Source organism: Podarcis cretensis (assembly GCF_951804945.1).
Source record: "Podarcis cretensis genome assembly, chromosome: 14".
Classification (NCBI taxonomy): domain Eukaryota; kingdom Metazoa; phylum Chordata; class Lepidosauria; order Squamata; family Lacertidae; genus Podarcis; species Podarcis cretensis.
In genome coordinates, this window is record NC_137183.1 from 23487868 (window position 1) to 23508654 (window position 20787).

The window sequence follows — 20787 nt, forward strand, 5'->3', positions numbered from 1 at the left end:
TGTGGCCTAGGGAAAGAGTCCCAAGGGCTGAACAGAGAGGCCCAGAGGGGGCACATTTCATCCTTGGCCTGAGGTTCCTAAAGCAGGATGATCAACTGTTTAATTGAGCTGATTTAATTGAGCAGATCCTTTAGCTCCCCAACCTTATTCCAGGTGTTTGCAAGATTCTATCAAATTAAGAAGTGAAATAGTAAGAAACTCTATAGGATGACAACAGGATTGGTGAGCCTGCTAGCAGTTCTACGGTCCCCTTTTAAGGCTATTGCAGATCTTGAAGCAAAACCTTTGTCAGCATCCCAAAATGAATGGGCTCATGTTGCCAGAATCTGACATCTCTGCCGGGCTGCCGGCCAGTCCAGGATGTGCTGGGTTTCTTGGCTCACGCAGGGGCCTAATGCTTTTATTAGCTGTGCCCATATGCTTGATCTTATGAGTAATTGGAGGGCAATGAGTCCCACCCTAAGGGAGCCTTATGCAGCAGGATTCTTGGACATTCAAATAAGTGAGCTGTCCTCATAAATGGAACAGAAAAGAGAAGATGATGCTATTCGTGGCTGGTCTTGAAGGATAACATGGTTGCCAGTTAACCTGCCTGTGAGATCAAGGGAAGAAATGGGAGCTTGCTTCTCTGAAACCATGAGCTCCCAATTTAGCTGGGCCTGCAGAACATGTCATCCACCAAGCTCAACATTGTTCACAATACTTGTTTTGTGATCAGCTGTGTGTGTGATTGCAGCAAAACAGGAGGGGAGTTGTGGCTCTGATGGGCATGAAGGGGTCACATGTTGTTTGGGTCTGATTTTAGCTGTTAATAGGCCTGAAAGGTCTATGTTCATTCCTTTTTTAAAAGCATTTTTATACTGCTTAATATTTCAGAAATCTCTTAAGTGTTTGAAAAAACTAAACACTAAAACAGAAACACAGCCTAAAACCAGTGAAACAGCAAACATAAAGCAAATAAAACAGGAATTCAGAAGGTTCAGACATGCAGAACAGGATGCAATGTCAGCAAAAGCCTGGGCCAAAAGATACGTTTTTTACGAGATACCTGAAACCACTGAGAGTTGCTACTTCACATATGACAGAGGGGAAGGTATTCCACAGTACAGGGGCAACAACTGATAATTCCAGCTTCTGGGTCACCACCCTATGATACTCTGTAGGGTGCTGTGCCGCATAAAGAGTTTCCCCAGGTGAACTAAGTGATCTTACAGGTCTACATGGGGGCAGTCAGGCAGTCTTTCAAGTAACCTGGTCCCAAGTTCTTCAGGGTTTTATATGTTAACAAGATCTTGAACATGGCCCAGTAGCTGATTGGCAGTCAGTGTTGTGTGTGAGCAGCATTTTTCAAAAAGTAGTAGGAGTAAGAAGAATCAGCCTGTTGTATAATAGAAAGAAATATGGTATACTGTGTATAATGTACACATTGATTTTCAAAAACCACAGAGAGAGAGAACGCTGCTGTGATATATTTCATATGGAAATACTGCTCTTTTGCCATATGTCAGAGCCAGGTCAAGGTCACAGAATCCAGACCTGGGATGGGGCTTTTCCAACTCAGGATCCTTCCCATCTATTACAGGAGCTGCAGCCTGGAACCAGAGCTGTGTTTTGAGCTGGAGTCTAAAGGGCAGTTTCTTGCTGTTTATACTAGTCCACCCAGCGAGCTGCATGGTTTTAAATCCAGCTTTCTGTCTACAGCTTCATAGTGATTTTAATAAACTCATTCATGAGCTGTGTTTGGAATTCAGTTTAATTACAGGCAATGTTGTTTTCTGCTTCCAGGAAGCCTGTGTGATGGGTACTCCAGCCAATGCTACATGCTCCCAGTTTTGGACACAATGTTTGTCCGAAAAAAGTTTAGAAGAGGTGGAGTTGGTATGAAAATGCTGCATGATTTTTGTCAGACATTTGCAGCTGAAGTTGCCCTGGGACTTAGCTGTCCTGTTTCTGCTGTCATGTACCAAGGTAAATGACTTGGTTTAGAAACATTTGGCTTAAAAGGTCATTATGGTTTGTAGGAAGCATAAAGAGGCTTTCTGCCTGTGTATCTATAATATTTTGTATATTTTAAGTGATTTTATTTTGCAGGCAGAAATCTCTCACATGAATGTGCATCCACTCTGCTATGAAAACATTAATGTACGGTCAGAATTTCAACAAACAACTAGCATGTTTTGTGTTATCTAATGTCATAAACGATACGTCACTTTATGGGAGGGCTAGGCCCCAGGGATTATTTTGGTTTAGATCAGCAGTTCATTTCAGGGTGTGGCTGCAAAAGTTGGAAGACAAGAAGTCTGTGGTATACATTTAGGTGTGAAATAAATACATAAATGAGATGGTATTGGTGGTTCCTAGGCTTTAATCTCAATAGTGCATTCTTTCATCAAACCAATACAATCTATTTTAACTTGTCCTTATTGAAAATGGTATGATGTGAGGCCAAGTCTATTGAGTTACTTCTCATTATAAACAGCTGTGCAGCATCTACTGAGGCAAGCCCTTAATTTTTTTTTATTAAAAAAAAAAAAGGCCCCAGACACTGCTGTAAAAAAAAAACCTCAGTTTGAGCGGAAGACATAAATAAGCTCTTTTTGACAAGGCTGCTCACTGGTTTCCAAACATTGTTATAGAACTAATTGTTGCACAATAAACTTCAGAATTCCCAGACTGATCTTTACATTCTTTCAGACTGCTCCAAATGCTCAGATATAAATAAAAATACTCAAATTGTTGTTCTGTAATGGTCCATTACATATGTAAAATGATAGATTTCCCCACTTTGTCTCATGCAATCTGTAGAGCAGTGCAAGTCCATCCCAAGATAAAATAGAATTTCCTTAACTTGCTTGATACAAAATTCTAAATGCAACTTTGAGGTGTTATTTTGAGACAAGAGGGGACATGATAGAGGTCATAAAGTAGACAGAGAAAAGTTTATCTCACTGTCTTATAAAAATAGAACTTGGTGACAGACTTCCTATAAGCATCTGGTTGGCCACTGTACAAACAGGATACTGAACTAAACAGACCTCTGGTCTGATCCAGCAAGGTTCTTCTTCTGTTCTGAATAAACAGGAGGCCGTTCAAACACGGCAACTGTACCTTACTATATTTTGAAGTCAATGAAGTCATGTAGTTTGCCATCTAAGGAACCCCCACTAAGACTCTTAAGTCCAGAATTGAAACTTACTGAACTGCACTGCTGGCTAGGATGCAGTAGCAGTTAAGAGGCCTGTATATAATGGGTGGTGTATTCAGTCCTTATTTAACTGAGTGCCGAGGGCCTTCTGGTGGTTCCCTCAGTGCGAGAAGTAAGGTTACAGGGAACCAGACAGAGGGCCTTCTCAGTAGTGGCACCTGCCCTGTGGAACGCCCTCCCAGCAGATGTCAAGGCAATAAACAACTATTTTACTTTTAAAAGAGAACTGAAGGCAGCCCTCTTTAGGGAAGTTTTTAATGTCTGATGCTGTACTGTTTTTAATATTCAGTTGGAAGCCGCCCAGAGTGGCTGGGGAAACCCAGCCAGATGGGCGGGGTATAAATAATAAATTATTATTATTATTATTATTATTATTATTATTATTATTATATGTGTTTCAAGTCCTGCAACGAACCTTGCTCATTTTTCAAAATGTATTTGTATATACAGTGGTATCTCGGGTTACATACGCTTCAGGTTACATACGCTTCAGGTTACAGACTCCGCCAACCCAGAAATAGTACCTCGGGTTAAGAACTTTGCTTCAGGATGAGAACAGAAATCGTGCTCCAGTGGCGTGGTGGCAGCAGAAGGCGCCATTAGCTAAAGTGGTGCTTCAGGTTAAGAACAGTTTCAGGTTAAGAACGGACCTCTGGAACGAATTAAGTACATAACCCGGGGTACCACTGTATTTGCTTTTAATGAGTACAGTGTCTAGTACAGTGTTTGGCACTTTATAAATAATATGTAATAATATTAATAGTTCCGGGAGGGCAGGTTAAGATAGTAGGCATTCTTAGTAATTCTTAGTTTCTACTTTTTTCACCTTGAACAAGTCAACTTTCCTGCTTAGTTTGTCAGAGATTCTTGGAGACCCATCCAGAGGAACAGTCTCGACTGTGGGAAATAGAAGCCCCGGGAGACTGGAGCCAGCGTGTTAGTATCTGGCTGAAGATCCAGATGGAACAAAAGCTTCAGAAAAGTGAGTTAAAGAGCAGTGAGGGCTGCGCTGCATCACATCTGTTAATTTTAAGCTTAATGGACGAAGGTAAAACTGAGGAGGATTTTCTGGGCAATGTTTAAGTGGTGTGTTAAGTTGGAATTTGGAGCTGCTTTCTGTAACTGGTACAGAAAGATGATACAGAACCTGTGATGGTTAGTCTGTGGGGTTGGGGACCAAAAAGCTAGCCTACACTGAATCAGAACTGAACATTCTGCTGCTCTCCTGGTCAGCCGGTGGTCTCATCTAGAGCATTGATCATAAATTCATCCAGAGCTGGAATCGCTACATGGATCCCTGCCTTGTCTAACATGGGATCCTTGACCTCCAGTTTAACCCCTTCCTTGTTCTTGTGGGATTTTTCTCTGTGTTAGGCGTGCTAGAGTCAATTGACTAATTCTGTAGGACCTATAAGTGTATGAATAAGGACCAAACTAGACAGGACACCGTTCATTCATGCAATTAGCAACTGCATGACTGTGTGTTTTAAACAAGTAGCAGGCATTGGGAACCCAGTCCAAATTGGGCCTCCCTTGGCTGTTGTTTGCTCTAAACATCCGAGATGGATCTTATAATCTGGGCAGCCTAGAACCTCCATGCTTGTGCCCCAGGGAAGCCACGTCGATGCTGCTTACATAGCAGTTTGCCTTCACCCCCAGAGGCACACTCCATTATCTCTCGAGACAAACAGATGCCAACAACAACAGCTCAGTGTCCCAAAGGCAAGCATGAGATACCTTGTGTGTAATATGTTGTTGGTTTATTTAGGGATGTATATATTTCTGTTTCACTTAATACCTCTTAAAGGTAAAGGGTAAAGGGACCCCTGACCGTGAGGTCCAGTCGTGGCCGACTCTGGGGTTGCGGCGCTCATCTCGCTTTATTGGCCGAGGGAGCTGGCATACAGCTTCCGGGTCATGTGGCCAGCATGACTAAGCCACTTCTGGCGAACCAGAGCAGCGCACGGAAACGCCTTTTACCTTCCTGCCGGAGTGGTACCTATTTATCTACTTGCACTTTTACATGCTTTCGAACTGCTAGGTTGGCAGGAGCAGGGACCGAGCAACGGGAGCTCACCCTGTCGCGGGGATTTGAACCGCCGACCTTCTGATTGGCAAGTCCTAGGCTCTGTGGTTTAACCCACAGCGCCATCCGTGTCCCTTAATACCTCTTAAGTGGCTGCAAAATCTTAGATACAGCTGAGTTTAAACTCTGATGAGAGGAAAGCTTCTACTACTGTGAACAGAAATCCATGCCTTGATGGCATTGCATGAAGTGATATTCTTTATGTAATGTTGTAGGAATTCTAATATGTTCCCGAAAAGCCCTCACCTCCAACTCACAAACTAAAACCTAGTTTTACGTGTTGCAGCACTAGCTGCATCTAGTGGCGAACTTGTAAAATTGCACCTTAGACAGAATGCGGAGAGTTTTTACTGTGCAATCAATCCTTGATATGTTTATTCAAAATGAAGTCCCACTGTATGCAGTGAGGCTTGTTCCCAGGTAAGAGTGCTTAGGATTTCAGCCTTAATTATGCATACAAATGGGTTTGCCTAGGTTGTGAACCATCACATATACAATAATGTCTAGTTAATTAAATTAATTAATTAATTAATTCAGTTTTAAAATTCTTTCTGCTTTCAGAATCCCTCCCCCAAACGTTCATGTAAGCCTATGAAAGTGAAGGAGCAGAGAGAAAGATATCTGAAGCAGATTTTAAAGATCAGGCAGGTTTATCTTAGTAACCTGACCCTAACACATTTAGGTTTAAAGGTCAAAACTAATACCATGAACAGTGTGTATTTGTCAATATGTTGCTTAGAAGCTCAAGCAAATTGCTTGCAAGTTAAGCAACAGATAGTCTCGAACTCAGCCTTCCCCAACCTGGTTGACTCCAAATGTTTTGGACTACAACTCCTATCAGGCCCAGACGGCTCAGCCAAGTTGAAGAAGGCTACTTTTACTTTCTGTGAGTCCACCATGCAACAAGATGGCCAGGTCATCACAGCTGGATATGGGTTGTGGTTGCAACTGCATGTGTGTCTTTTTATAAAATAAAATGCAATACCTGTTGCCATGGAAGAGCTACTAACCTCCTTCTATTATGATTTTGCCCTGGGAAATGGATTGTGCCACTCTAGAGTCGGATGTGAGCTGCTACATGAAGAAGCTTCAAAATGATGAACCTGGGCAATCAGATGAAGGGCGGATGAATCAGGTGCGCTGATGAATTAGTTACTTTATAATCTGGTTTTTCATAACTGCTGAAATCCTGATTATTTTAGCAGGAGGTCTGAATAGGGGAACTTGTCGCCCACAGTCAAGGCTGGGGTTTTAGTGCTAGGCCACTGATTTATATGACTATTGTAATTAGTCATATAAAGAAATTTGTCTTTTCTTTAATTGAAACACATGAACAATTGGCCAATATTATTCATGGTTCTCTGAGTTGGAAGTGCAACAGCAGGGATCATTCAATTTGTAACTTAAGAGTTAACTGTATTAGTGTTAAAGTCAACCAGTCAAGAAGGGGATGGCGTGATGAGTTGTTTTGAGTGTGTCTGTGTGTTCATTTTTTCCAAACCTTCTGTGTTTTTACAAACATGTTTGCATCTCTTTTACCATTTTACTCACTAAGAGCGTATATGAGTAATTAGTACAAAGTGTGTTGTTTCTTTCCCACTAGCCCCCACATTATTATTATTATTATTATTATTATTATTATGCCTGTGTCTGTGTGTGATAACACCTAAAGGCTATATCATGGTAGCCAGTCCACATGTATCAGACTAAGGAAGCCTTGCTACAGGTTGATAGCCTTGTTATCTGAGTCTTGGGGTCTCTGTATTTTGACTCAAAAACCTTGTGGCCTGTGGCCAGGAAAACTGAGCTATTTCAGACTATTTTTTATTTATTAAATTCATATTCCACCCTTCTTCCCAAAGGAGCCCAGAGCAGCAACACCACAATGTTGAAACAGTATGATTTAAAATCAAATTAAAACAAATTAAAGGCTTAAAGATAGTTAAAAACATTGAAGTCCACCTCCCTCTTATTTGTCATCAGCGACAGTGAGGCAGCAGATCCCTTTAAAATATGATCTTATTTGGAAATGCTTATGATATGGGGCTGTACAGGTTTTTCCTCTGCTTTGTATTTTATGTTATTGATTTATGTATTACTTTTATTCAATGGTGTCAGGGAACTGCCATCAGTACTGGAGGGGGAGCGCAAAAGCCAGAGGGATTCCAGAGAGCGTCCAGGGATCGGGAGGAGCAGCCCATCTTCTGGGGAAGAGAATCAGCGTAGCACCAGTGGAGAAGGGAGGCAGGTGGGGGAAGTGGCGAGGCGGTTCCATGACTCCTTGCCTGGGACTCTCGGGGAGAGTAGGGGTCCTCCGTTGCCCACGCCCTCCCTGCGCAGAAGGCTTTCGCGCAGAGAGGGTAGGCGGAGACTAGGCGTCAAAGAACTTCTTTGCTGGAAGAAGTTTAAGAAACGCCCACTCATGGATTCTGCCAGCAATTGAGTCAGCCACGGCTGAGTGGCTGTCTGGACAGAAGAGGTTCACTTTGGCAGCCCAGCCAGGTGTTTGCACCCAGCCGGGGAGATAGGCACCTGCTTACTCACGAGCAACCCCTAGAACCATTACAAATGGTTAGCATCTCTTTTTTTTGTCCATCTTTCTCAAGTTTGTCTCTATCTAAATTAATTTTTTTAGAGCATTTAAAAATATTTAAAAGCATTCATATACCCTCACAATTATTGATCATGATTGCCATGCTCAATATCTTTCAGCCATCAAAAACTTGGGTATAGAGTATGGGTATAGAAATTTTAAATTTCTCCTGAAAATCAGTGATGAGGCAGACAGATGCACCTCATCCAGGAGGGCATGGGGGCATTCTACAGGCTGGAAGCCACCATTGAGAAGGCCCTGCGATGGGTCAGTGCCAGCCATACAGCAGCCAGATGGTGGCACCAGCAATAAGGTCTTTGCTGCTGATCCTAATGCTTGAGATGGCTGATATCCGTTTGAGTATGTATATTCAGGCTTCAGAGTTCAGACACATAGCGGCAAAAACTTGGCCTCTGTTATATATCAGCTAGCTGTTGTTCAAAGTGTGTGTAAACTGACCACAAATGGAAGGAAATTTTTCATGTGGAGGAGTACATTTCATCTGTAATGTAGGGATTTATGTCTGTCTTATTTTAGAAAGTTTCTCACAGTCCTAACAAGGCTTTGCCATATGAGGCAGAGGAATTTAAAGATGACCCAGAAGAGGTATTCAACCCCGAGCCTTACAGTGAAGAATATGCTGAAGAACATCAAGCTCATAAACAGCAGTGGAAAGACTCAAAGAAAAGAGCAAGCCAAGGAGAACCTTCTGAAGACAGAATCTCTAAGCAGTTCAGAGCAACATCCTAAAGTATGCACATAGTGTAAGCAATACAAGGAGAAGGTGTGAATGAATGAGGCAGAGTAGAAGACTAAACAGTGAGTCTGAAGGCCCCTGGTTCATATCTTCCCATAGCCAAGGACTTGTTTAGGCGGCCCTACCCTTCTCTAAGTTATGCATCTGCAGTGTGAGGATTGTAAAAGTAGCGTACTGTGCAGGGTTGTTGTACCAGAGGGGAAGTCCCTTGGCACCAATGACTCTACCTGCACATCTTCAGCATCCACCCCCAGTGTTGTGGCTGCAGAGACCAGCAACTCGTAACTGCTGCCTCCCACGTTTTTGCTGTGCTAGCTGCACCAAAGTGACCTCTCCAGGGCACAAGCCTAAGCAGCGTGCATGGAGGTCCTGGGCTGCCCAGACGACAAGACTTCTCTCTTGTTCTCACTGATGTGGTCCAAAGGAAAGCAGAGCAATACATTTGGCACCAGCTGGGCTGCAGGAGTTGCCAGAAGGAGGCATACATGACACCATCCAACCGTCCTAGGGACTCCCGATTTGTGTAGGGTTTACTCCTTAGCTGAAGATGTCTCACAAAGCAGTGGGTACAGATTTTCCCTCAAGGTTTACTCCTGAAGCCTTTCTCATGAATGAGTATAGCCACAAGGCAGTGGAGGTTTTGGATTAGAGTTTTCTAGATGGACTGTCTTCCCAGGTTGATGAGCCCCCTCAGTTTCTTCTACAGCACATGCGTGGACCCACTATTGGTCTCATCCGCTCAATCCGCTGGAGCCTGTCTTCACATACAGGGGAAGTCCCTAACTCACCGAGGATTTGAGACCCACCAGCTCCTTTCACTTGTTTTAGCTGGCTAATTGAAGCTGTTTCCCAGGATGTAACCACTGTTGCATGCTGACAGTTTCTAGGAGCCGAACTACCCCAAAAACAACATGACATATCCCCCACCAGAGGTACTAAAAAGGTAAAGGTACCCTTGACCGTTAGGTCCAGTTCTGGACGACTCTGAGGTTGCGCGCTCATCTCGCTCTATAGACTGAGGGATCCGGCGTTTGTCCGCAGACAGCTTCTGGGTCATGTGGCCAGCATGACTAAGCCGCTTCTGGCGAACCAGAGCAGCACACAGAAACACCGTTTACCTTCCCGCTGGAGCGGTACCTATTTATCTACTTGCACTTTGACGTGCTTTTGAATCCCATATACCCAAAATACGCAGTTGTCCTTTGAGTTTGATGTCAGCTGCTGCTGTCTTTTTTTCCATTGCCACAACCTCTGCCCTGGAGCCTTTATGTGGTTTGCTGCCAGCCTCATGTAAGTGCCTCATTGCCAAACACACTGTATGACTGTGCATTATATCTGTCTATCATCTGTCTATCTATCTAGCTAGCTATCTAGCTATCTATCCATCTTGCTGCTTACAACTGTGATTGTTGCATACACAGCAGGAAGCCACTGTACATCCCAGTTGTCTGTGTGAAACACCCGTATATACAGAAACACAATAAGAAACAATAATACAGAGCACGACTCATAATTTATCTGAGGCAGGCTAAAAGAAAAGATAAAACTGTGTTACGTGCTAATGTTATGTCTTTCTGTCACCACAAGATGGTGCCACTACACAGCTTAATCATGAGTACAGCACTGCCCTGGAGAGCTCTGAGCCAAAGGTTCAACCGTGCACTGTTGTAATTTTCTTAACTTTTTAGCAGGGATGCAAGCAAGAAGGCAAAGAAAGCTTGTCTCTGATATTTGCTAATCAGATTCAGTTTAAGGTTCCAGCTGCCAAAGTGTTTTACTTTGGGAACTTAAGGTGAAATCACAGATACGTTCTGCATACAAAATCTGCACAAATGATATTATACGGAAATCAAGGAGGTTGCCATGAGAGCTATTGACACCGATTTCTGAGGTCTCTCAACAGCAGGCAACCAGCTTCGAAATACCCCTTTGATTATTTATATCAAGTCTGCTTGTGGAGTATTAATAGATGTCACTCTTTCTGCATATAGTTGACTGCATTCTAGCCGTGCAAAAAACAGATGCATTCTCTCCCCACCACCACCATCCAGACAAGAAAGAGGCATTATCACAGTTCAAGAACACATTCCAGCCATGTGAAAGCACTTGAGGAGGACATGATGTAGGACCACTGAGGAGTATTAGCCCCAAAGGTCAGCTAGAGATGCGCGGGGGCAGGAGATATTTGGCAACCAAGCCATAGCTTCCCCCACCGCTGCTTTGGAACCTGCTTTCTGGGACAGGAGCTGCAAATGGGGACATATATATATTAGCAATGGAGATGTCACAGAGTTCTGCATTTCCTGGTTTGGAAATAGTGCTCCCCTCAACTGCGGGCATCTTCAGCTCTTGTTTGAGCTGTCATTTTAGGGTCCAGGAGCTGTGGTGGGGAGCACCAATCTAATATAGTGCAACCAACAACACAGGTCAATTTGGATTTTTTGGCGGGGTGGGGGATAACATGAGATGCCTCCCCCCCCTCCACACCGACACTTTCCTAACAACTCTCAGAATGGGAATCTCTTGCTAAACAAGGACAAATTGCCTTTCCTGATGTTTCTGATCACACATTACTGGGATATTCCTAACATGGAAACATAAGGTGTGTTCCAGGTATGTTTTTGTATGAGGATCATTTTCAACAATGGGAAGAAAGAAGAAATTGCTGGATATGCGCCAATAGACTGAATCTAGGGAAGAGGGAGACACTGTGGCTGAAGGGCTCATGTCTGGGAATTGGTTAGGCTAACCCTGGGTGTGGGCCACTCCCACTAAATGAGCGCATTCATAGCTGGGGGTACTGTTGGATCCAGATACGTTGCTAGAATCTCCTGCTTCAGTAGTATGAAATACTTGTTTCTACTTCCACCTAGTTCGCCAGTTATGGTTGTTCTTGGACCAAAATAGCCACATTGACTCATAATCTAGTAACCCCCCATTTGGATTGTTGCAATGTGCTGTATGTGGGGCTGCCCTTGAAGACATCTACAGCTTGTGCGGAATGTGGTGATCTGGATCTGGAATGTCACGTTACCAGGATCACTCCCAATTCTACAGGACCTGCACTGGTTTCTTGTACTCCGCTGAGCCCAATTCAGGAACTAACTTTTATTTAAATGGGGCCCATTTACTTCAAGGAATACCTCTTGACCCATCTGAGTGTTAGGAGTGGTCGGGGAAGCCCTTCTCATCATTCCAGCAGGAATGGTATGTTATGCAAGAATGCTAGATAGGGCGTTCTCTGCAGTTGCACTCAGGCTTTGGAATGCCCTCCCCTTAGATATATGGTTCACACGTATGATATTGTTGCTTTGGTGCCTACATAAGCCACCACCGCCTCCCTTGCTCACACAGACAAGCCCTTTGCACCACTCCTCTGTTCAGAAGCCCTGGAAAGGTGGGCATCCAATCCTGGCATCCAATGAAACGTTCAAGGAGGAGCACCCAACACTGGAGAGGTTGAGCCCATGCAAACAGGAACTGAGCAGTCTGAGCAAACAGTCTCTTGTGCATAGTGGCCATTTGGAGGGATATTGACCAATATCTTCCATAGATGCCATAGGAAGTACTGGCAAGCACACTGATGCCTGTGAGTGCCATGTTTCTGACCCCTTAGGCAATTAAGAGATGGGGCAGGTTCTTGGCATGAGCTGGGATTCCTGGCTTCGTTAAAAAGAAATCAGGAGTTCCTCTTGATTAAGTGCGGAGAAGACTGATGCCTGAAGAATTATCCCACAAGAAAAGGCAGTATTTCACAGGAGGGTCCATCAGCAGTGGGCTGTGCCAGGGCATTTAAGCCAAACAACTTCTTGCCTACTGACACTAGCTTTGCTTAAATGCCAGCTCTCCAAGCTGCGTGGTTACTGAATATGTAAACATGGATTGAGAAGATCCCACAGCCCCATCTCATCCGCAGTGGCCAACCAGATGTTTGTATGAAGCCTTCAAGCAGGGCATGAGTGCAACAGCACACTTCCCCACTTGCAACTCACAGAAATTCGTATTCAGAGGCGTACTGCGGCTGACAGTGGTGGTAGAACGCAGCCATTGTGGTTGGTAACCAATGATAGCCTTACCCCCCATGAAATGAGTTTTTATCGTCAGTAATCATGGCACAAAATGTTATTTCCTTGATTGTGACATTAAGATAGCAGCATAGCAAAATAGCTGTGGGGAAAATGTTTCCTTGATATGTGTAGCTCTGTGTTATATATATTTATATAATTACCCCATGCTCGACTGCAGTAAAACATACACCTGTGCATTTGGTAGATCAATGGCTCCATCTTGTCGGAGCAGCCAGTGTTAAAGGTTTCTGACCTGCGAGAAACCAGAAGCTGGCCGGTATTCCTGCCCTCTGTTTGGGCAGACTGACCTGCTGTTAACAGCATTAGTTCCACACTGCCTTTGGAAAATACAGATGCATGACATGCCCATAAACCTCCCTGTATGGAGACAATAATCCCCTCCCAAGCTTTAAGCTACCTCTCCAAAGAGATGGGGGAACTGCATATCCCCCGAAATATAAAGCCGCCTAACAGGATTATTTAGACTGGCTAATTTACCGTTTAGAAATTCTTCATGCTGTATCCTTTTGCTTTTGAAACTTTTCGGTTGAATTGCTTAACCGAGATTGAATCTGAAGCAACTGTCCACCCCCCTGCCCAGATTTTCACAATATGAGGAGAGAGAGGATTCTCTGGAATCTCAAAGTGTCTCCAAATTCTGGGGCTGCTTCAGTCTCCTCCTTCTATCCAAGCTCTTTATTTTCTCTTACTGCCTTCCTAGCCCATCTGCTGCAAGGCTGCTTGAAATGCCTCTTTTCTTCTAGCTTTGCTGAGGTCACTGGCGGCGGGGGGAAATCAGTGGAACTGAGAGCTGCGTATTGTCCTGGCCTGACCTATGTCACGAGCACAAATATCTTTATTTGAATGCTTTGCTCAGAGGGCTCCAGAGCCCTTTGGCACAAGATACCTCTGTTACCGCGACCTCCTGGGTGCCCACGAAATGGTGAGGAGGGGCTATCGGGAAATGCAGAACAAAATACGCCCAGGCGGCTCCAAGAGAAAAGGTCAGGAAGGAATCCCTCTCCCTGTAGACATCAGAAGGGTCTTTAAGATGGTATTTAGCGTGGCCTGCCCTTCATGGTTCAAACATCAAAGGCATTAGCAGCACCTGCTCAGGAAGGCAAGATTTTCCTGGACAGTCAAATGCAACATTTTGAAGATTGGCCAAGAGGCCTTATGTGGAAGGGCAAGAAGGTTAGGCTGTGAAGTTTGCAAGCTCTCAGCAAAACAAAAAAGCAAAAGCAAAGAAGCAATGTGTTCTGCCTGATACATGGCCAGTATAAAATTGCACTGTTATTATTTTCCCTCTGGGGTCATAGAGATGATTCAGATGCTCAGCCTTACACTGAGTCAGACTACTGTTCCATCTAGCTTGGTATTGTCTGCAGTGATGAACTGCCACTCTCCAGAGTTTGGCCAAGTCCTACCTGAAATGCCAGGGATTGAGCCTGGGAACTCAAGCTGGTGAGGCACGCGCTCTACCAGTGGAGCTGTGGTTTTGCTCCGGTACAGAGTTGCAAACGTGCCATGGCAGGCCTGCCTCTGAAGAGAGGTGAAGTTAGGCACTGGCCGTGGAGGGAAGGGGTGGTAGCAATGGGCCTGCCACCTCAGTAGCACCACTGTTCACGCGTGCACAGAACATCCAAGATGGCACCATGAGAAAATTCACAGTTGCATTTTCAACCTCTTCTGAAGGTGCTTACTGTATTTCTGCACCACTACCACCCCAAGATTCTGGGAGCCGGCACAGTGCAAAGGACTCACGTTTCAAATTTCCTGCCTCGGTAGAGGCACTGTTCCGGCATACATGCAACATCCAAGATGCACTGTAGGAAGCTTCACAGTTGCACATATTTTGTCTCTCCCAAGATAAGTGAGTGCATGCATGAGTGTGCCATATCTGAACCCCCCTTCCCAGATCTCGGGGGAGCCAGCAGAGCACAATCAACTCATGTTTTGGGTTTCTTGCTTCTGATGTAGCATCCAAAGCATCTCATGCGCCATGAGCATGATCCCTTTCCTCTTCCCACTTCCCTCCTGTCAAGGCACATCCTTACAATTTGCAGCGTTCACCCTCCCGCCCTCAAAGCATTGTTGCATCAAGGCACATAGTTGCCGCAGCTCTTTGTGATTTGTCATGTAGTGCATTTTTCTCACAGCACACCTGTTTATATTTGAGTGGTTTGGGTGGTTCCTCAACTGCTCAGTTTCCCCAAGTCTGTGTGGCCTTGATCGTAGGTAGACAGCAGGCCTCCAAGCTAGAGCCACCAAATATCTGATCTCAACTTTTAAAAAAACAGGAGTGATTGTCTGTAGTCAGCGGGCTTTGAAAAGCTGTTGTAACCAATGTGTAGCATCAACTTTCTCCTCCTCTCCCTCCCCCCGGCCCCACTCTCCCCAATTAAGGAATGTAATTTAGGATCAATGGATGGGTCACTTGTGCTGAAAGAATTAGATAATGGTAGACAGAAGCAAGTCTTGGACTTTATTAGTCTTTTAAGCCTTCCTGATTGTTAGCAAAGATCCAGGCGACCTTTAAATACCTTGTAGGCGAAGGGAAGGATAAACGCCTCGGATATGGGGGAATTGGGGTAGTGGATTAGTAAGTTTTACACTCCCATAACCTTTTGTGAATCCGAAAAAATAAATAAAAGGAATGCAAGTATGTCTGTGGTTCAGTGTAGTGGGACTCATCCTAATTAATGATGTTATTTTCTCTATACTGAAGTATAGGTTGGGCTTGCCCTGTCTTACCAGGGCCTGCTAATCAGCAAATGAGCAATACACTCAATATGTACATCCCAATATTGATTAAAACAGAAGAAGCCAGAGGTGGACAAACCTATCTAAGAACCTTGAGCCGGGGTGGCAAAAAAAAGCAAGGGGGTTGGGTCAGGGAGGAAAAAGGATAGTTTTGCTTTGAGGTTATTTTTGAAAACCATAACTAAGTAGGTCAAAGCCCTTAAGGTTTTTTGGTCATTAGTTCTTTGAATGGTATGGCGGCAAATCATTAATTGTATCACCGCAAAAAGCTTTGAAGACTGCATTAATTTAATGTGACCTTGGATCAGCCAAGATCACACATTCATTATCTCAAAAAGATTCCTTGTCCTGAAACATTGATCTCGGATGCCCCTAAACGTGTTGGACAAGAAGGAAGCCATTCTTAGTTTGAACACAAGGTGGCAGTGTTGCTCTTCCCTTGGAACATTCAATCCACCATTTGGCCCCCCTCAAAAATTCACCTTAAACAGAGGCCATGAACTTTTCCCCTTCGCTTCCCAGAGTGTTTTTTCACTCACACGCTGCATGCTCAAAATTTCTTTGGTGTAATAAATAGAAATTGTGGTCTCCACCCAAAGCTGCTTTTTCACAACTGCCACAATGCGCCTGGTGTTCCGACGGGAGCATCACAACCAAGAAGATGCAGAGTTCTGTATTCAAGGTGCTGGAGATGGGTGCTGTTTGGGTGCTGGGAACTACCACAGCTGCATTACAGAATGTTTCCGGAAGCGAGGTCACAGAGATCTTGCCAGTTTTCAGTCGCCCAAGATCTTTTGCTCCCTGATGTGATGGCCATGGGTACATTGTGGCCGACTCCAGTTGCTTGTGCCCCTAAATAAGAATAAGAATGGCAGTTCTCAGCCAGGTACTGTGAAAAAACAGCTTGGGAAAAGCAACTGCAACAATAATCCCCATCTTCATTTTTCCAGAATGCCTCTGAGAGGTACCCCGGGGTGATGGAGATGTTGGCTGGCCAGAGCTGCTTCCCACAGTGCTTCTTTTCACAACACTCAATACTGCCAGCCATTCCCATCTGCTCCCCCATCTCCTGGTAAACTCATTTTTTGGGGGGGACAGGGGTCACCTTGCACAGGGCCCATGCAAACCTGGAGCTGTAGTTTGTTAAGCGGACAGAGAATTGTTAGGAGATCCATTTTCCCCTCACAAATTCCGGGAGCTGTGGTTTGTTAAGGTGCCTGACCCATTTCCCCCCCCTCACATAACTACACTTCCCAGAGGTCCCCGTGAAGTTGGATTGATTGTTAAACCACTCTGGAAACTGTCGCTCCATGAGGGGTCTCCAAACAGCTCCCAGCACCCTTAACAAACTACAGCTCCCAGAATCTTTTGGGGGGAAGCCGTGACTGTTTAAAATGGTATCATAGTTATTGAAATGCATGGTGTGAATGTATCCTTGCAGCAAACACAATCCAAGAGTTTCGTGTGGCATCTTAAGGCCTAACGAATTTATGCTGGCATAAGCTTTTGTGGATTCAAGCTCACTTCAGCAGATGTAGGACAGGGATGGGGGAACCTCAGACCTGGGACCTGAATCTGGCCCTTGGGACTCTGCCCAACCCATACCCCTCTCTGGACTTGCTTTGCACCCTCCTTGAGTGCTTTTGCCTGGCCAAAATGTATATATATTTGAACTCTGATACTTCCCCGGATGGAGGACAGAGAAGGGCATGTCAGTGTGTAGAAACAAGCTTACTGTGCAAATTTACATTCTTTGCTCCACCTACTTTGGCTTCTGGCCCTGCCCACTTCTGGCACATTGTCTTGGGCTGAATGTCATCATAAACCTGCCTTTAAAACTATTTTTTGAGTAGAAGTAGTTTCCCGGAGGAAATGGAAAGCTATAAGAGGAGCTCTATTCCCCCCCTTTCCCCCCATCCTTGTTTCTAGAGCTCCTACAGACCATGGCACAAATGGTGTGGGTCACAAGGCCTATTGATTATGTGTCAGACCCTTCGGTGTCAGTGATCAATAACACTAACCTGTAGAAAAATGGGCAGGATTTGCTAAAACACCTTAAGAACAACATCTTTCACTGTCTGCTTTTGGAATTTACTTCTCTCTCTCTCCCTCTCTCCTCTTGAGCATTGTGAAGCAAGGCATGATGAACGCATGCATGACCCAAGATTTCTTTTAATTTTTAAAGGAGATTTGTCATTTGTAGCCCCGGGCTGTTGGATTAACACCTTCAAAATACAACGCAGCAGTCAAAATAGAAGGAAACCTGGAGGAAAGAAATCCAAATTTAAAAAGTAAAGGATGGGAGACACATTCTTATTGAGGACTTTGGATACTCCAGGAATCCAGTGAAGATTTGGATCAGTGCAACTCCCACTTTACCCTCAAGCAAGCAAGCTAAAACTTAAATCAGGTATTCCTCATTCCCCCCACTAAATATGTATTTTATTGGCTTTCAACTGTTAACACCATGAACATAAGATAAAAACAAAAACAACACGTGGAATACGTATTATTGGATTTCAGCTACATTGATTACAGTATTCCTTGTTTTTACTTCTTTTCCAAATCGTCAGAGATAGCTTTGAATTGTTCTCTAAATCCAGTCCTTCAAAGTGCACACGGTTCCTTGATGGCTTTGTGTCACCTGGACATTTGAATTTGCAGTGGAAGTTGGTCTTTTGGGGCAAATGGGGCAGTGTCCCACCAACCTCAGCCAGCTACCCTCTTGCAACCAGGGTGGCAGCGCTGCCTGTCTGCTTCTTCCTCCTTATTCTCAGTATTGCCCCTTGTGCAACTCAGTAGGGAGGAGAATGGAGACGCAACTAGAATTACCATATTTTTCGCTCCATAGGGCGCCACCTAGTTTTTAGAGGGGGAAATCAAGAAAAAAAATCTGTCCGCTTATCCCAGAGCTTCTGGGGCTGCCGGGGGAAGCCCAGGTCCCCCCCCCAGCCCTAAAGAGCAAAGAAGCCAAGACAGCGAGCAGCCTCTTACGGCCGGAGGGGCTGCGCGCTGCTATGGCAATACCCCCACCTCCCGCAAAAGCCCACAGGAGCTGTGCACCCTTTAAGGAGCGTGCGGCTCCTGCAGGCTTTTCTATGACAAGGGAGAAGGGACTGACTGGCCACGTTAGTCCCTTCTCCCTGCTGGGGAAAAGCCCGCAAAAGCCGCGCGGAGCTTGTGTTCGGCTCTTGGGGGCTTTTCCTGCCTGCCTCCCCCCTGCATTCGCTCCATAAGACGCACACACATTTCCCCTTACTTTTTAGGAGGGAAAAAGTGCGTCTTATGGAGTGAAAAATACGGTGCATGGCTCTCTGCCTGTCATTGGCTCTGGCTCCACCTACTGTTGGTCTCCCTCCCTTCCACCCTACCAGTCCCAGTTGCACCAGCTTCTGCTGGTTGCATGTGATCTGAGAAATCCAATAGCCTGGGATCCTAATCCATTCATGGTTGCTTCTGAGTTTGCCTCCCTTTTGCAAAACTATGAGTGATCCATTCCCCCTCCCCGCCTTTCTGCTGCAATGCTCTCTGAAATTTATGCAAAAGTTGCTGCATCTCTGGTGATGATGGTGGTGATTTATATGCCTGTTCTCACTAGGCTAGCATTTAGCTGGTGGCAGTTTATCCTTTCTTCTTGGTAGGGGAACGAAAGCAAAAGAGAGAGGAGCCCATGACTTTTAGCTCTCTTTTCAGGGAACGAGGCGAGATTTTAATTATTCATGTGCATCCTTTTCATGTTGTTTCTGTTTTTGGAAGAGTTGTCATTAGAGCTGTTAAAGCTATAGGCTCTACATATATCATTGAATAAATAATAAATAAATCATACCATTAACTAACGAGTTGGTTTTCTTCTTCTTCTTCTCCCAAGTGTGCAGATGGGACAAATAATGCTATAAATGGCCGCTGAGTTTTAAGGCTGAGGAAATAAATGCCTACCTTAATAACAGCATCATTATTCTCATGCATGAGACTTGGGTGCACCTTCTGAGCCTGTGAGGTTTGAACCGCACTCTCCATGTGGAAATCTCATTGCATGCTGCAGCCAGTGGAAGTCTTACATTCATGCTGACTGCTTTGGGACACTCTAGATGCGACTTGACTGGCAGATTGGAGAAGGGGCCACAACTCAGTGTTACAACACAGGCTATGTAGAAGAAGAAGAAGAAGAAGAAGAAGAAGAAGAAGAAGAAGAAGAAGAAGAAGAAGAAGAGTTTGGATTTGATATCCCGCCTTTCACTCCCTCTAAGGAGTCTCAAAGCGGCTAACATTCTCCTTTCCCTTCCTCCCCCACAACAAACACTCTGTGAGGTAAGTGGGGCTGAGAGACTTCAAAGAAGTGTGACTGGCCCAAAGTCACCCAGCAGCTGCATGTGGAGGAGCGGAGACGCGAACCCGGTTCCCCAGATTAGGAGACTACCGCTCTTAACCACTACACCACACTGGTATGCAGAAGATCCCAGGTATGTCCCCCAGCCTCTCCAGGTAGGTCTGCAAAGCCAAACACAAACTTTACATGCATCACCCAGGTAGGGCTGGGAAGGACTCTTGTCTGGAATCCCCAAGAGCCACTGCCAGCCAGTGTAGACCAGGGATGGGGAATCTGTGGTCCTCCAGATGTTGTAGGATGCCATCAGTTCAAGCTAGCATGGCCAGAGGTCAGGGGTGGTGGGAGTTAGTAGCCTACAACATCTAGAGATCCACAGGTTCCCCATCGCTGGTCCTATATATATGGTCCAATAGTCTGACTCAGTGGCTGCATTCACTTGGCAGTTTATTCTGGAAAACTAAGGGGCAGATAGCACTTGTTTAACTCTCATTTATTTGATCTCAGAAAAACACACCCTATATGCAGCCCCCTTAACCCAGAAAATATCAGGAGTAGATTGAAATAGGGGCCATATACTGGCATACAGTTTTCCCCTGTTGTTTTCATGGGGGAGATCCTGGAGGGGTAGAAGCACGCATGTGCGGAAAGGGTTGGAGCAGTGATGTTTGACGCCCATTGGTGTGAATGATATTTAGCTGACATGCCAGGACATATTGGACAAAAGCCACAGTTCCGTAAGACAAATAGGGACTGCAGTGTGAAAGGAACAATAAAAAATGGGACAGAAGCACTAGCATTCTGACCAAGAAAACCAATGCAATATTCCCCCTGTGCGTATATGGCCCATGTGAGATGTATGATCCAATCTCCAAATTTTTTGTTTGTTTTCCTTTAATGCAGCCATAAACTGGACCAGGACAGCAGCGTTGTGAGAGAGGAGGGTGTAATTCCTCCCCCGCCCCCCAATGCTGCTTTTCTGATCAAAATCA

General features: G+C 44.9%; 1 protein-coding gene across 4 annotated transcripts in view; it reads left to right on the plus strand.

The window, feature by feature from the left end:
- LOC307203478 (protein FAM169B-like) overlaps positions 1 to 19376 on the plus strand; it is a 55277-nt gene extending 35901 nt beyond the window's left edge. Inside the window, exons 6-11 of one of the 4 annotated variants that reach the window (XR_013833221.1) lie at positions 1786 to 1968; positions 4059 to 4187; positions 6350 to 6426; positions 8422 to 8648; positions 17657 to 17881; positions 19340 to 19376. Coding sequence is in view for 3 of the 4 variants with exons in the window: in XM_079954354.1 (XP_079810480.1) it covers positions 1786 to 1968; positions 4059 to 4187; positions 6350 to 6426; positions 8422 to 8634 (602 nt within the window). In the remaining variant the exon portion in view is untranslated. Of the gene's footprint in view, positions 1 to 1785; positions 1969 to 4058; positions 4188 to 6349; positions 6427 to 8421; positions 15381 to 17656; positions 19304 to 19339 lie in introns of those variants that run through there. The other 3 variants (XM_079954354.1, XM_079954355.1, XM_079954356.1) reach the window with 3 other exon arrangements.
- The last annotated feature ends 1411 nt before the right edge of the window (positions 19377 to 20787 follow it).